This window comes from Anabrus simplex, chromosome 13 (assembly GCF_040414725.1).
Source record: "Anabrus simplex isolate iqAnaSimp1 chromosome 13, ASM4041472v1, whole genome shotgun sequence".
NCBI classification, from domain to species: Eukaryota; Metazoa; Arthropoda; class Insecta; order Orthoptera; family Tettigoniidae; genus Anabrus; species Anabrus simplex.
This window is the reverse complement of record NC_090277.1, coordinates 13,557,388-13,575,872: the sequence shown is the minus strand read 5'-3', so window position 1 is coordinate 13,575,872 and position 18,485 is coordinate 13,557,388. Positions and strand designations below refer to the sequence as shown.

The window sequence follows — 18,485 nt, the reverse complement described above, 5'->3', positions numbered from 1 at the left end:
TCTCACTAAAATCACATTCAGTGAAACAGAAAATGATATATTGAGCAAGGGACCCAAACATAATTGGGGCAACATGTCAGCCTTCCAGAACATCGCAACTGCCGCCACAGAAACTGAACGTGCCATACGAAAGATTCCGTACGATTTACGCGAAGAAGTTAGACATGATATCTTAAAAAGACTACCACAGTACATTAACAAAATCAGTAACAATAATCCAAACAGTAATTTTGCAAATAAAGTACACATTAACAAACTTAAAAATAAAATTACACAGAATAATCTTCTCATAACAAAAGCCGACAAAGGCAACACCACGGTTATCATCAATAAAGACGATTATATATCAAAAACTAAAGAATGCTTTAAAGACAACACCTTTTGAGTGATATGTAAAGATCCAACAAATAATATACAAAGGAATCTTAAAGCTTTACTTAAGAACACACATTTTTTACTTACTGAAACAGAATCTGCGAACCTCACAGTAATGAACCCCCAACTACCAACTGCAAAAGCCTATCCAAAAATACACAAAGACAAAATACCAATGAGTCCTATTATAAATTACAGAGCAAGTCCAACATACAAACTTTCACAATTTATCCAAAAATTCCTCAAGAAGCATTACTCTTTCCAAGCAAACAAAACTATACGAAATTCAATAGATTTTTGCAATAAAACCAAAGAACGGAAAATAGAGCAATACCACACCATGGCTTCATTTGACATAACGAATAGGTATCCTAACATTCCCACCAAAAAGACCATAGAAATAATTCAATCTAATCTAAAAGAAATATAGTAATTTGAGCAATCTAGAGATCGAAGAATTTATAAAATTACTTGAATTCGCCACTAATAACAATTATTTCAGATTTTACGACACAATCTACCAACAACAAGGCCTACCAATGGGGTCTCCTGCTTCCGGCAAACTCACTGACATTTACATAGATTATTTAGAACACACATCCATTAGCAAAATAGACAATATATTCTTTTGGTGTAGATTTGTCAACGACATCTTTGTCATCATTGATAATAGGTTCACTAACAAAAATACCATACTGGAAAGACTTAACACAATAGACCCCTGCATAAAATTCACAAAAGAAACTGAAAACAATCATACTTAAAATTATCTTGATTTAACAATAACCAGGCACGAAAACCACTTGTCTTTCAAAATATACCGAAAACCCACACACACATCGAATACCATCAAAATAGACTCCATCCATCCCAATACTCACAGAAAGCAGCTTATTATAGCATGATCTACAGGGCTTTCAATATACCACTATCAGAAACTGACTTAAAAGAAGAGATACAATTAATCCACGAAATAGCTAAAAATAATGGTTACAAGAAATAAATGATCAACACCATCATCCAAAAAGTCAAATCTCAACCAAAAACTAGATTGACCAAAATAGTTAAACCTAAAAAGGACTATGTATTATTTACCTTCAATAATGCACACATATATCCGTTAACCAATATTTTTTAAAAACATAACTTGAAAAATTGCCTTTAAGACCACGCATAATAACACTAACATCTTACACAACACCAAGACAATCAACAGTAATAATAAGTACCATCAATCAGGAGTATACTGAATCAAATGCAACAACTGTGAGACTAGCTATATAGGACATACCGGTAGGAACTTCGCAATCCGATATAATGAACACATAAATGCCGTAAAACATAATCATTTTTTCACAATAGGCCAGCACATCGATGAACACAAACACAGCTTCAAAAACATTGCAAATGATATGAAAATATTAAATATAAACCCTAAAGGCCCCTTGCTCAATATAACAGAAGAATTGTACATACTACTAGATCAATACGTCAATCCTAATTACAACATAAACGAAATTACAGAAAAAACCAACACCATATTTAATAAAATCATCCCTGCTTTAAACAACCACTCCTTCAAAATAATCAACAAACGGAGTTCAGCACACGCTACAGCGCACGTGACCAATACGCCCAGCTCCACCCCTACCCCTACGACACCAACTGTCCTCACCCACCTCTCCACCCCCCTTACAGCAGCGGACACAAGCCCAAAGATAGCACGATACAGTACACGCCAGGCAGCCAAACTCAACGCATCCCAACCACGACAGCAATAGTAAGTACTTATCGCGTTAACACACACACAAGCAGGCATTTTTTCAGATTATAACTCTCTTACACACACCAGCAAAATATCATAGATGAGAAAAGAACCACCAACCTGCATCTGAAATATTTACGCACAACTGAGACTACATTCAATACTTAAAGTCAATGTATCAATCACAGCTGCACTTATCTACCTCCATTCATATACTGGAATTGCTATTAACAATATGATAAACCTATTAAATATAAAAGTGGATATACCTTAATATATAGTAGAACCCCCACGAGAGCACTGCCCATGAACGCAAGCACGGACATTCTTCATCTACATTGGACACAAACAAGAATAAAGACATACGCAAGACGTGTAAGTCCACTCCAATAAAGTGACCTGAGCCATCATAAAGGATTTTAACATGCACTGTATATTTTAATATGTGATTTTAACATGTGTTATGCATTTTAGAATGTTTATTATACCTGTATTTTTTTAAAATTAGCTAATTTACACGAATTTTAGGCCTAAAAACAAACTCGCTTTTAACCATCTAGAATGTACCATATAACCAATTTTTACTCTTAAACATGCCCAATTTGAATGCTTAACATAGTGCCTCATTTTGGTGCTGCCATTGGTTTTTGGGGTTTCCTTATAACTGCATAACCTTTGGTGGTGCTATTTGAGGATCCAACCAGCCTCTGGGCTGATGACCTAACAGACAACATAGTGCTTTCCCACAACTTCTCCATTTGGAAAGGCAATTCAACCAATATTTGACTTATGTAAAGGTACCAATGTACAGCTGATGATGAACGTTCAAAAAGTCGAAGCCGGTCCTGTAAGTTAATCTTATATAAATAAAATTGGTATTGATAAGGTTGAACCTTTTCTTATCTATATTACATGAAGTCCGTTATAGCGAGAATTCACAACAGCGAAAAATATACTCACTATAGGGGTTATTGTTGCACCTGATTTTTGTATGAAAGTCGGAAAAACCCCCATACACATTAAAATCGGTATGAAACGGCAATTAGTTTGTTCAAAACTTGGGTTTTGGATGATATCCACACTACGGCTTACTTGTTTGTTATTTTTTGTGGAAGTGTGTGTTTAATTTCAGAAAAAGTAACAGCAGCGATTAGAGCCATGAAAGACATTCCAAGCTCGGAAAAATTGTCTTTGTCCACAGCAATGAAACTTTTTCAAGCGAAAATAATTCCAATTTCGACATATGGAAAAGAAATTATATGAGACCATGTAAAAGTACGTGATCTGGAAATTCTAGAAAAAGTGAAAGCTTCATTTCTTAAGAGAACACTTGGTGTTTCACAATTCACTCGATCGAGACTTGTATATGTCTTAACGAAAGAAGACTGTCTAATTCAAGAAATCAGAAATACTATGCAACTACCATCAACAACTGCCCTCTAAAATGCATTAAGAAAGCGAGAACAAAAACGAACTGACATTTGGTGCGAGTTTTATGCCACTGATGCCATGACGAATAAGGCGTGGACACAATGCAACTACGAGTTAAGACGTGGTGACCCGGTATGCTTGTCATGGCTTCCATCATGCAGTCTGCACTAATAAGAGATTCCATGATCCTTGTGACTCATGTGTATGTGAACTGTGTGGTGAAAGTTGTCACAGATATCACTTGCAGTTTTGCAAAAAGGGAAGCAAATCATTGTGTACTTATGCTAAACACTGATGCACATTGTGCGCAATTCTTTTAATAATAATTTAATTCTGAAAAAATGATAGTACCATATTTCTCCAAATCCAAGATGAACCCCACTTTTTCCTTCATAAAATTAAATCGGGCTCAAAAAGTGCTTTGTGAAATCATATGAATGCTTTTGTTGTACAGTACGCATTTTTATCGCAGAATATTAACTTTCGTTATGCTGGGGTGTGTGGGTTTCTTTTTTTTTTTTTTTTTTCGGCTGCACGATTATTCTTTATTTCCGCGGATTTGATGACCATTAATTTAAAATTGCCATCACAATACCGAAGAGAACCGTTGGAGATTTGCCGGCAATAACTATTCCATGCGTCTCTACAATACAACGATCCATCAGGAAAGTATTCTTGCTGTCTATAAAACTGTTACCTTTACGCAGCGTCAGATATAACCGGCTACTGCTACACGCCTGTCTTCGCTTGCTGAGTTCAGCCAATTTCAGCGGCTGACGATATAGGCCTAATCGTAGGTTAATCGCGGTCGTTGAAAGTCAACGAACGAGTTTATTGCGCTGCGGTATGGCCATTCTGCCCTTGAGCTTTTCGTGCACATACCTCACAATTTTATCTTTGAATTCTTTAAAGTGTCCTTGTTGCGGACCACTGAATGCATTTTTGTACAGTACGCATTTTTTTTTAGCCATCTTTGCCTTCATGCTAACATCAAATATAGGCTTTAATTAGGTCTATGCCGTATTTTCTTGCGGCTGCACAATTATTCAACATTTCCGAGTGTTTAATAACCATTAACTTAAAATTTGATAATTTGCCGGCAATACCTGTTCCACATATCTTTACAATACGACTATCCATCACGAAAATGTTCCTGCTGTCTATAAAACTTAATTTTACTAAGCGTCAGGTACAATAGACGCGTTATAACTCTGCCACTGTGTAGCCGTGGCCTTTCTAAGAATTCGAAGGCTCGCATGTTTCGATGCCATTCTGCAGATTTGAGAAACGTTTGTAGAGGTTAATAGAACGTCATTCTCTCTTTACTATTTCCCTAGATCCAGTGACGTTACACACAGGCAGTGTACAACGGGTGGTCGCGGCTAGCGATGTATAATAAAGAGGCGGTTGTGGTTTATTGTCAACGAGTTTTGTGCGTGTATGCGCGTGCCGGGGTGAAAAGAAACACCATGGTTACTGCGGTAGTTGCTAGCGACATTCATTACTGTTATGTCACGCATGCAAGACAACTCTTGATTTTTCGCATGAGATTCTGAGAAAGAAAAAAGTTTTGGATTCGGAGAAATATGGTATCAGTCCAGAGGCTTCTGTGGCAAACATTTCAGTTTTCTTCTTCAAACGGCCTCACCTAACCTAACCATATATGTATCATGAAAAAATATTTGAAACGCATGTAGAGAAATGATAACTTCCTCGCTGAAAATTTATACGTGAATAGCCTTTCCGAAATTTAACTAGACGCGAGAAAATATAAACTATCCTCTGAAATCAGTGATGTACTCTGCCATACCTTGAGATGTATCACATTCTTACTTAATTTCAGTATATAACATTAAAATTAAGCGATCGTTTACTTCAGCCTTTATTTTTAATGAGTTAACAACTGGTATCGGCCACTTTATTTACGCATTTATTACGAAAACGTGTTAACCTCCTTCATTTCAAATTTTCTTTAGAGAACAGCAGTCGACAGGTATTTCTAATGGACCCCAACATCGCCTTCGAATGTCTACGAGAGAGTTTGCAAATGCACATAGTGAGAAAACTATACCGTACCGAAGATGATCGATCACTTTTGTGGCAAACGTGTCAGTTTCCTTATTCAAACAGTGTCACCTATCCTAACTTAACCGTACTAATACTAATATAATGGTCCGTTATTGGACATTATAAATTTTCCAGCTAACTCATTTTTGGTTGCCTGCGTTTCGCCCTCGTGTGCTAAGTTAGGCTCGTCAGTTGGGACTTAGCACACCACCCAAGACGCAAGGCTAGTGCATACCGTGGAGGCCACTGCATAGGCCATTTGAAGTCACCAGCAGTGCCAATGCACTTTGAGAGCTATGTCTAATTTCCAAAAATAGATGCCTGCCTGGCCATCAAATGATGTAGATGTTGATTCCCATAGGGAACCTAAAATATTTGTCCTGAATGAGTAAATTTATAATACACGAGGGCGAAACGCAGGCAACCAAGAATGAGTTAGCTGGAAAATTTATAATGTCCAATAACTGACCATTATATTGGTATTATAAATTTACTCATTCAGGACAAATATTTTAGGTTCCCTATAGGAATCAACATCTACATCATTTAACCGTACTATACGTGTGAAGAAAACGCTTCAAGCGCCAGTAGAGAAATTATAAACTTCTCGCTATAAATTTACGCGAGAAAATATAAACTAACCTCTGAAATCAATTATGCACTCTGACATCTCGGGGTGTATCTCATTCTTACTTAATTGCAGTATTTTGCATTAAAATTAAGCGATCCTTTAGTCAGCCTTTATTTCTAACAAGTTAACAACAGTATCGGACCCGTTATTTATGCATTTATTACAAAATATGTCCTCTTTCATTTCGAATTTTCGTTACGGAAGAGCAGGCGACGGGTATTACTAATCAACTCCGACATCGCCTTTGAATGTCTACGAGAGAACTCGCTAGTGGAAGTAGCGAGGAAACGATACCGAAGTTAATCAATCACATGCAATGTAATCGCTAGGGTGCATAATTACCGGTAAAGGTAAAAATCGCACACACTTAATCACTCGTAATAATGGATGTGTCAGTGATAGGGCCCTCGTTGTAACTGAAAGATAATACACAGTTTAATATAGGAATTTTGAAGGGACAGCAAAAAATTCCCGGTATAACGGGGTACTCGTTATATGCCGTACTCGCTATAGCAGACTTCTACTGTATTAGTGATGAAGTAGTCGTGCATAATAACATGTGCATGAAACTTAATTTTCCTACTTTGTATTTCTTTTAACAATCTTCTATCTCCTTTTATTTTTTTTTATACTTCTCGGTTCGTTCTTTATTCAGTCGAACTTCTCGTCATTTTGTGCAAATATTTTTCTTGCCATAAATACCTGCTTTACCTGGGCTATGCTCCTCTTCACTTTTGTAATGATCCTCTCCAGATAACAGTGCAATGAAACGTTGGGAAAAGCACTGTCCAAGGGATCGTGTGTTAACCTCGCATGAAGCGTACATTGTCAGTTCCAGGACTGATGAATCCTTATCTACCTCACATTTTACCTCTGTCCATTGCATCCTCCCAGCAGTGCAGTCATAGTGACTGAACACGGTTCTGTAGTATAATTATTAATGTTGACGATGGGATGTCTAATGAATCATCGAGTTGTTTCTGTTGAAGTATGTTGTTTTCATCATGTTTCCTTAGACGTGCTTTTTGTTTAACACTCAGTTAAATCACAGAGCAATCCAGTATACCTAGGACAACATGAAACTGAAAAGCTAAATTTTTTCCAGAAGTAAGGAATGCAAGTGTGAAAGAGAAGGGTTAACAGAATAGCAGTCACAAAGGTATAGGCTCCATGCGCTGATGGGAGAAATGCTCCGCTGTGCTGCGAGTGGCGATCATTGCAAGTTAATGCGTTTCACCGCGCACACATCCATTGTCGCCTCACCACGTGCTGCCATTGCCGACTAACTAATAACAGTGGGATTTCAGAGTGTTTTATGCAACAATAATTGGCCACATTATTCCAAACTTGCAGAAAGTGATCATGTAATAAATTTACAAGAAAAACAGTTCGCAGAAAATAGCAACAGAGCAATAACTGCAAATGTGATCAGAAAGAAACATTGGTTCCCTAGACATCCTACCATTTCACTATACAGGCAACATAGTAATTTATGTATTTATGTGATAACGAGATTAGTGTTCATATACACATTCAACAATGCTGTCTTCAGAAAAATATCCTTGGTCTATTTCTACTACAATATCATGTTAGCATAGGTTAATGCTGCTAGCGAGGCGATTAATTTTAAATTTTAATTAGTTGTGAACATAACCATGTTTTCTAAGGAAGGCCTTGGTAACAATCGTTATTTCATGAAGGCAAATACTAGTTTCCATGAAATGTAACCATATTTCAGCTGTTGTTTATGTATTTTGCTCAGAACATGTCACCTCGCGTACTGATCGACCGCGTGAATGGTTTCAAACGCAGGGAAAGAGAACTGCAACGGGGAAGAGAGTAAAGGAACTTTTTCTGATAAAAAGGCTCAGGCTTGATGTTGGACCTATTGAAATTCCTGATATTGAAACCACATGTACACTATCAAAAATTACGCGTGAGAATAAAAGTTCAGATTCACTTAAAGTTGCCAATAAGTGATTATTTCATTTGTGTGCCTGTATTTATAATATGATCAAGTCCACCTTTGTAATATAACGGTTGGCGCTACTAGCTGCCTTCCTTGGGGGCCCGGGCTGGAATCCTGACACTGCCAGAATCTGGTATGTGGTTAAAACGCTGTAACAGAATACTATAAAATTTCACACTTAGGTCTGTAGTACAGTACCGTATATTATTATTATTGTGCTGGCTATACAATATAATGTATTATGATGTGAGTGCTCTAAAAAAAGATGGCCTACTGCAGCTCGCTTTGCAAATATAACATTGCTATAATAATTTTATTCTAATTGTTAACCAATTTGTAAAATGGTTAAAATACATGTTGTAAAGAGTTATTTTGTATTAATTAAATTGTATAAATCCCGAATTACTTCTTGCGATTTACTGCTATGATCGACCGTCTTTTCAAATGCATTTCATGAGGCCGTGAAGAAAATCTGTGTATCACAGTATCTATTAACGCAGCCAGCAACAAGCATGTAGTTTTTCTTCCTTCACGTTGTGACATTAAAAATAATCATCTAAAGACAGCATTGTAAAATGATTCTTCTTCTCTACTTATTTTTCTTCTTAATTTATGTATTGGGTTCCGCTTTCGCATTATACCCAGCCACTAGTCGTTTTATCGAGTAAAGCCAAAACTACAGGTATGAAGGATTAGGCTATATATTCATTGTACGGGGGGGGGGGGGGGGAGATAAGAAATTAGTTTAAAGAACATACGTAGGTATCATATACTGTGTCAAGAGCAAAACAAAACAAAACAAAACTTGGGAAAGAGCGTGTACAGGGACACAAAGTTCTACTCTTCACACCAGTGTGATCCATCACGGCGGCTATCTACATCACAAACATGACTGAATCCACATATAGGGAATGTGGTCTTAGATTCTAATAATGGCTTTGGACAAAAACATAGACAGGGATTCAGCGATAGAGGGTCACTGTAAAATGATTGAATATATGTATGTAAACATCACACATATTACAGCTTCTTATGGTCATCTGTTGATAAAGGTGCCCCTAAGTAGTTCTCGTAATTTCCACCCGCAGCAGCCCGTTGCTATGCACACGGAGCCTATAGAATTACAGAGCAGGTAATTAGGCCAGTAACTTGCAAAGACAGGGAGTAACGGATGGAATATTTTATGGATTAATGGCCCTATCACTCGAACATCTCCTTTGGTAAATTATTCCAATCCCTAACTCCTCTTCCTGAAAATGAAAATCCACAGCCTGTTTCCAGTCATTTGGTCAGGTCAGAAATGGAATAAATGAAGCCCCCATCTAATGGCGAGGGAGGGAATTGTGCCGGCTGCCGAAACCTGTCGCACTCCTCTGCAGATGAAATGAACTGATACTGGAGAGCGTTGCCAGAATGAATGATGACAGGGAAAACCGGAGTACCCGGAGCAAAACCTGTCCTGCCTCCGCTTTGCCCAGCACAAATCTTACATGGAGTGACCGGGATTTGAACCACGTAACCCTCGGTGAGAGGCTGGCACGCTGCCACCTGAGCCACTGAGGCTCCAACTCCTCGTCCTATAAACGAATATTTGGAGTGACAAGAAACAAAAATTTCTCTTTTCTTCCAAGTGTTGCTGAAAATATTCCAGGGCAGGATTTGAGCAAAATATAGTGGGACCTGAAAAAAAAAAAAAAAAAAAAAATGAGAATTATGTGGGGAAGGTATTGGAAAGTGGCCAAAAATTTGTCAAATTAGAGACATTGGAATATGATACGAAAATATAATGGGACGAAGTTAGTGGCAGTAACAGAAAAGGGAGACAAGAGGAGACATGAAAACACATCTCCAGATCTTCATACAGTCTTCAAATAGATCAATCGCAGTTGTTCTACATCCATCACTTCCCAGCTTGACAGATGTTAACAGTCTTCATGCAGGATAAGAAGAAACCATGGTAAATACAGGATAAAGAAAGAAACGTTGGCTAAAGACAAGAGCAGATAGTAAAATATTAGTTTAAAGAACAAACACAAAAGGAGAAAAGGATCCCTTTATGGTTTAAGGGTACAATTTGAGCCTTCCGATCCCAAGATCACGGGTTCAGGCTTGGCAGATGTAGTTAGGCGAATAGAAAGTCCCTTCGACACTCCATGTGATATGATGTTGGTATTTACCCGACAAAATTAACTAAACACGGCCTTGGATTGTTCAGCACAGATTGGTTTATTCTATGTGGTAGAGAAAAAGGGACATCAAAAGTGGCACGTAGTCTGTCTAGATGCCATCAATTTAAAATGTCTGCAAATTATATCTGACACCATACAATTCCAATTTTTTTTAATTTTTTTTTTTTATTTGCTTTACGTTGCACCAACAGAGATAGGTCTTATGGCGACGAGGGGATAGAAAAGGCCCAGGAGAGGGAAGGAAGTGGCTGTGGCCTTAATTAAGGTACAGCTCCAGTATTTGCCAGGTGTGAAAACGGGAAATCTTTGGAAAACCATCTTCAGGGTTGCCTACAGTGGGGTTCGAACCCAAGCTCACAGCTGTACACCCCTAACCGAATGGCCAACTTGCCCAGTTTATTATTATTATTATTATTATTATTATTATTATTATTATTATTATTATTATTATTATTATTATTATTATTATTATTATTATTCAAGATGTCAGTGGAGACAGAGAACATTGCAAATGCTACTGGCAAGGTTAAAAATCTTCTATGTTTTGAATTGCCATGGTTGTACAGTAGAACCCCTATTTAACGTTTTTACAGGGACCTAATTTTTTTTAACCTTAAATGGTGGTTTACCTTAAATCGAGGTTTCAGTAGAAGGCACACCTTTTCCAGAGATCTTTGCCTGTATTAACATAAATTGTACCCCCATACATTATTTACACATTGACAGCAATAAAACAAGGGGATATCTACCTATATACTATGGTGTAGTTCTAGATTGCGTGCCAAAACCGTGGATTAAATTCCAAACATCTCCACAGTGCTCATATGTCGCTGTTGATGACGATTCGTCCGTCGGATGGGGACGTTAAACCTTGAGCAGATCCCTTGGTGCTATTCGACAGGAGTAGACAATGTGCCAGCACCGGGTTTCCTAGTATCATATATCACATCATTCATTTCATCTCATTAACTCCTCTGACGAGGTTGACGTCAGGAAGGGCATCTGGTCATTAAAAACCCGCCATGACCCCGTAGAGACACAGGACAAGGGTTGGACAAACACACACACTGTACTGTAGTTATGGTTTGTGCTTCATTGTGACAGATTTTTGTCGGTGAATGCTAACCGCTTCGGTTTAAGATTGTTCTTTTAACGTTACACATGATTTTCCATAAAAGTTGGGAAAGATACCAAACTCACACAAAAACACATTAAAATCTGTACAAAACAGCAATCAGTTTGTTTAAAAAATTTGCAGATGTTTTGCAAGCAGCGACATACTCATTAGCACGTATTTTCTAATTCCAGTAGTCTGAACACGCATGTTCAGTTTCATTCTTAAAAATTGTAATAGCATCACTCCGGAGGCTTGTGACAAACATTTCCATTTTCTTACCTCAAATGGCGTCGCCTAACCTAGGTTTACCGCGAGCATATTTCAAGCTCCCTCTAGAATAATAATGTTTTCACTAAAAATTTACATGGGAAGAGCCTTTCTGAAATTTAACAAGATGCGAACATACATAGTCTAATCTCTGAAATTAGTTATGCACGCCGTTGTATCTTGAGAAGGAGATTTATCTAATTTTTATTTTATTTCAGTACACAGTATTAAAATTAAGCAGTCGTTTACTTCAGCCTTTATTTCTAACGAGTTAACAACTGCTTATTGCAAAAACATATTATCCCGATGTTCGTTTACACGAGTCTGAGTTACGAGCAGACCTCGGACTCGCTCACGCGTAGCGAGGAATCGATACGGAAGATGATCAGTCGCATTCAATATAAACACTGGAGTGGAGTCATATACTGTATTAGATAGAGTGTATGAATATTGATAACGGATAAAAACTGACACGGGCCGATGACCTTAGATGTTAGGCCCCTTTAAACAACAAGCTTCATCATCATCAAAACTAACATGCCCGAATTTGCCTATAGTAACGGATGAATCAGTAAAAGGGTTCTCATTGGAAGCGAAGAATATTGCTCAAATTAATACAGGAATTTTCAAAGGTTATAATAACATTGTCATTAAAAGGGGGTTCTCTTCTGCTACAGCGGCGGCGGTTGGATGTGCATCCGAGTCCGACATATTACTTTATTCCTGAGTGCCCATGCTCTAAATTCCTCTTCTGCCTTGAATTATCCTTAGCAAGCTTATGACATCTTTTTCATAGGTTATTCATGTCCCATGACCAAAACGAATAGAAATAAATATTTGAGAATTTTAATATTTTCTTAATAATAAATGCAGGTTTTGCCCTATTGTGAATTACATTAAATCGAATATAAAATTGGATTGCTCTTATGGAATCGTTTTCGGGACTGAAAATTTCTTTCGTTGAATGCGGGTTTACGTTAAATCGAGGTCAGACAAAATTGGGTTGATACTGTAGTTGTCTGAAGTGTTGGTAAAAGAATATTTTTAAAAAACGCACGAGTAAGCTTGCACTTTTATGAGACTGTTGATGTCATGATCGAAGCCACGGGGCCGACAGTTTTAGGTGGAGTACGAACCACAGGAACGTGAATTTTTATTTTTAAAATCCCACCTGTGTTGGCCAGGATTCAAACCATAGTCACTTTGGCATGAAGCCAGCGATTGTGCCATTCGGCTGTATCACTCCCCACCCTCATGCCCAGTAAAACTTCATTGGTGCTGCTTCTCCCCCCTCCATCATTCACTTTTTTTTTAAGATCCTAATGAAATTGTCCAAGTCATCTGTCTCTCCTCGTCAGTCACAGTTGTCCATTCCCTCTCAGCCCTTGAAAAACTCATTTTTGCTTCCCATCTTGATCAGTGGGGTGTGGTGTCAACACTTGTTGAGGAGCATCTGACAGACCTTTGTGTTTGATGTGAGAATTGTAGGATAAGAAGATAAAGACAAGAAAAAAGGAAGAGATAAAAAAATGTCTTAAATAGAAATATAGGAACGCATGATAGGGTAAACAAAATGGCAAGTCAGTGTGCAAAGAAGGAGCAGTTATTTTCCAAATATGTGGAATTTTAGCTCTCTTGTGGAATTCTCCAAATGGATCCCTTAACACAACTAACTTAACATTTAATATGATAACAGTTTAAATTGTGATACTAATTTTTATCTAAAAGAAAATGTTATGTTTCAGTGTTATAGAAAAATTGTCCTGCATTGTTGATGCCTTCATTCAAGAGTTCTGGCGTGTTTTGTCTCACTCGCACAAGTACTTGCTATTGTTCAGTATATAAGCCAGTAGAACACCTTTATTGTTTGAATATCAAATATGTTTAAAATTATATTTGTTTCTTATTTGCTAAAATCACTTATTTCAACAACGAATGAAGTCCCATCTCGAAAATATTTAATTTTAAACCTAATGCATAAAGCCAAATCCACATTTCAGAAATCTTAGTGAAAGATTACCACAAACCTTTTAAATAAATAATATCTGTAGACTTTATATAAAGTTGCTGAATAATGACCTACTTAAATTTTCTCCCTGTGTATAACTTTTTAAAATGACTGTAAAGTTACATTTTTAAATTTAGCCGTATTAAAATGTTGTTTTTCCACTTTGTTAGCCTTGAAGAATAGCCTGTTACCTCGCTCTTGTCGTTTTTAGGTGCCCATCAAAGCAATTAAGCCAGCTGTTGCACCAAGCAATAATGCGGCCTCTGCAACAGCAAAAGTTCTTCCAACTGGAATTGCTCCCATCGCTGCTCAAACAACCAGTGTCATACAGGTTAGATACACTTACGTATTTATCATCATCATCATCCTTCCAAGTATTGGGCCATGTGTCCTGTTGCGGTCTTGCACTTTTCTTTTTGCAAGACTTGAAAGCAATCAAATGTCCTTCCGACAGGTTGCTAGCCTGAAGGGTGGGGCTGCCACCTCTCAGCTAATGGACTAGCTGAAATTTATGCACTTGTAAATGCCACACTTTGTAATCTTTTAGAACATTGACTGGCTCAAAGTTGCTCAAAAAACACTAAATAGGGCTTGTCATGTGCACCAACAACCTGTTAAGCTCAGTCTTGATAGAATGCCTGGAATATCTGTTGAACTTAGGATAGTTTGGTAGTTTGTCATCCATTATTACTTTTGATGGATTTAATCTTTAATTACCTGTTTTATGAGAACACATCGTGAAGGCACGACGGCTCTTAAGGATACTGCCTGAATCGTTGCTGATACATTGCACTCTATTCACCAGAAATATACCACGGTTCCTTGTGTAATAAATGTATGTGGTGATTATTATTACTATACATAGATGATTTGTGCAATACAGTATTACCCCTTTTCATGGGACCCAAGGAATACCGGCATAAATGGGGGAGAAAGTGTAAATCATGGGAAACAACTTATATTTGTAAAAGCGCTCTGGAAAAGGACGTAAACATTACACAAATGCATTTTATTAATTTATGGAGTATTTTAATCTTAATCCTATTACAGTACTTCATCATCATCATCATCACCATCCTTCCTGTATTAGTCTATACAAAAGATTTGCATTTTTGCGCCATCTCTTCCTGGGGCGTCCCAGATATCTCTTCCCACCGGGGCAGTAGTTTATGACTGCTTCTGTCCAATTTCTCTGGCATTCAAAGATGTATTCCAATACAGGTCTGCTTTTAAGGTCATTCAGCACTTCTGTACTACTTTTGTGTTCCCACTTAGTGACTCCTGCTGTTCGCCGCATGTATTTCATTTCAGCTGTAGTTATTCTTCTCATCGCATTTCCTTAGGGTCCACGCTTCACTTCCATAGCAAAGTACAGGTCTTGCCAAGGTTTTGTAGATTCTTGCACGGGTGTGTAATACAGCACTTTCCTCAAATAAAGGTCCAGTGTAAATTAAGTGTTGACACTACACTGCCTTTGTAAGTGTACCAGTAGGTAGTTAAAATATTGTGTAAAACAGTGCATTATTTTAATGTGGTTATCTTTCTTAGAATGGTTATAGAATTATCTAAGATGCAATAAATTTTCTTTCTCGGTTAATAATATATTGTACAGTAGAACCCCGTTTGAACGTACCCGCTTTTAAGGAATTCTCGCTCTTAACGAAGATTTTTGTAAGGCTCAGCGAAATTGCCATAAGCACTATGTTGTTTGTAACGAAAATTTGCGATAAGGTGCTTTTTTCTAAACTTGTTTTAAATGTTAATTAACTTCCGTTTTCACGTAATCTCAGTCCGAAGTGAATGCGCTAAATGAGAGTGCTCCTTTAGCTATGTGTGGAATTGTAATAAATTGGCGCGGTCTCTGGAAATCCATGTTACTGGTAAGCAGCAGTCACTATCATTATAGGTGCTCTTGATTAGTTATGTCCATTGAACTGTAAGTAGTACTGGAATGACGGCGGAGCGGAGTGCCGTTTCCTATGAGACTAGCTGTACGGCCTAGAGGCCTAGATGCAAGACACAAGTAACTTCACGAAATATAAACGTTTAGGTCTCTTGCAAACTTCACGTGATTTACAGTGAAAGATATATTTCAGAAAATTAAAAGGAATTAGAAACTGAAAATGGCTATGGATATTGAACAAAATGAAAATGTGTTCTAGAAAAAATTACAGAATTACACTGCCCGAACCGACGTCGGTAGACCCCAAGTGTAAGTGTACGAAATGTAGAGCTGTTGAAGCTCTACAAAAAAGTCTGCAAGGACATATACTTCAGTATCTCCAACCATTTGTCCTTTAGAGCGATTTTAGTTCATAGTCGGTGGTAAAAAAAAAAAAAAACCTTTTCAAATTAAATAAATTAATGGAGATCTTTCCCAAATTTTACATCCAAATAAAGTGTTTAACCTCCCCTAGGATTCATTAAGGATTAAAATAATCTACTTTAAAGTACATAATTTGCATGAATGGTTTGGGACTTTGGACCATTTCAGTCGGGGTGGGTCACTAGTTAACCTTAAAATATCCAAATGATTTCTACTGTCATATTTTACAGCATCCATAATAATACCATTCAATAATAATAATAAATTAAAAATGTATAAATAATCCCTTAATGAAATTAAATATCCTATTTCCAGTCATTATCTGAAAAAAGAGAATCTTCACTAACGATAGTTCAGTGAGGTCAGCTGCCTAAGGTATGTATTAACGTTCGAAATCGCCTTTTTCGCCCAAAAATGCCATTTTAATTTTTTCACTGGAAATGAAAGCTTGAAGTCTCTACTTCAAAATGAGATATAATTCACACATATATTCCAACTGTAAGTATCCGAAAATAAGATTTAAATAGCCACGTGCGCGCGTGATAAGGGGCGTGGCTGCAGTGTCCTGCTTACATGTAAACATCTTGTCAGATTTTCTTATTCAAATTTACCTCTTTGGTGTGACATGCCTCCTGAGTACATAGTTCATAGTTCTGACTAACAGATGTCAATACTTGTATATTCCAAAGACTTTTATTCCATTGATAGGCAACGGATATAAATAAACCTTCCTTGTGGCCAAGTGGTCTTTCACATTGTGACCAAAGAGCTTGTTTCTCTGTGAGTGTGTATAAAATGGGTTCTAAAAGCCGATGTAGAGCAAAGAAAAAGAGAAAATTTCATGGAAACAGACATAGCAAGGTGAATGTCAGTGTTACTTGTGCTATCAGTATAAATAGTGAGACGGAAGGTAGGCCTAATGTAAGGGAATCATTTGCTAGTGATTCTCAGTCCAAACTTTCATCTGTAAATATTGAATCTGATAGTGTTAGTGACATTTACAATAACATTATTGACAGAGTGCTTTACACGTATATTGTCTGCATTAGCTTGCCCTAGTTGCTTCAGCTGTAATACAGTTTTTGTAGAAAACCTAGAAATTCTGAGATTTGGTTGGGGAATGTCCCTTGCATTGTTTTGCAGCAACTGTGATTATGAATTCCGCAACTGACAGGAGCACTCATCGATAAGATGCAAAATTATTTGGAATTGCTTTACGTTCCAACACAAGCAGTATTCACGCCATGTCAAATGGCATATGGGCCACACTGTACCATTTGACAGCAACAAAGGACCGTCCCACCCACCATTGGGGTTCTGTAGGAACTGACAGCTGGTGCTCATATCAGTGAGCTAAAGCAAAGAATGAGATAGAACAATTTTAATTCAAACCAGGCCTGTCCTTCGGCATTCTTCAAACAGTGAAGCCTATATATGAGCTACTCACCGACCCAGAAATGTGGATTGACTCAAAATAATGAGTCATTCAATGCCATGGTATGGAGAAGGTGTCCTAAGGAGACATATATGTGGGGCTTGAAACCTTAAAATTAGGAGTGATGGATGCTGTTTGCCATTTCAACTGGGAAAACAGAGTGGAAATACTGAAGAAGATGGGAATTGCTCCTGGCTAGTACACATCATCTGGTGTACTTTAAGCTGATGCAGTACGGTTGCACAAAGGTGCAAATCGAAGTACTGCAGAACAAAAGCAGAGGAGGCAGTACTTGAGAGGCAGAAGGAAACTAAAAGAAGACAAGAAACTTCTAAAAGAGGGTCCAGCCTATAGAACAGGCAAGTTTTTAGGTGCCCAAATAAGTGGGTTATGTTCATAACTTAGTCCTAAATCTTCAGTGCTGTTTTTCTTGAATGTAATTTTTTGCACACCTTCCCACATTTCAAATACATTTAAATATCCTTAAAATTGAGATAGAAAAATCAATGACAGATTAAATTAAAGCTAATGAATGTGCGAATGTTGTAAACTAGTACTTTCTTAATATTGTGAATATTGTTATTGTTATTATTATTTTTATAGCCATTGTAACACGGGTGATTAATTATTTTTAAACTTTTGTCAAAAATTATGTCTAGCTCCCTTTCTGTTTTTGATAATTAGAAGATCCTAGTTCACAACATTCTATGAATGAAATACTTCAACTTGGTGAAAACAATTTCAAGATTCTAACATTTTTGGAAATTTTATGACATTTTGAAAATTTATGTGTTTTTTTCATTAAACTAAATTTTTGGATGAAGATAAGGCACAAAATTTTGATTGCATTATACGAAACTGTTAGTCTAATATCTTTTGTTTTATGGTACGAAACTCAAAAAAAT

General features: G+C 37.2%; 1 protein-coding gene across 7 annotated transcripts in view; it reads left to right on the top strand.

The window, feature by feature from the left end:
- The window catches only part of E(bx) (nucleosome-remodeling factor subunit NURF301 E(bx)), a 464,290-nt gene that overhangs the window by 311,359 nt on the left and 134,446 nt on the right, over positions 1–18,485 (top strand). For 6 of the 7 annotated variants that reach the window (XM_068230140.1, XM_068230142.1, XM_068230141.1 and 3 more), the window contains one exon: positions 14,031–14,150. The exons of the other annotated variant lie outside the window; for it this stretch is intronic. In XM_068230140.1, the coding sequence (XP_068086241.1) occupies positions 14,031–14,150 (120 nt within the window). The remainder of the gene's footprint in view (positions 1–14,030; positions 14,151–18,485) is intronic. 7 annotated transcript variants of the gene reach the window in all.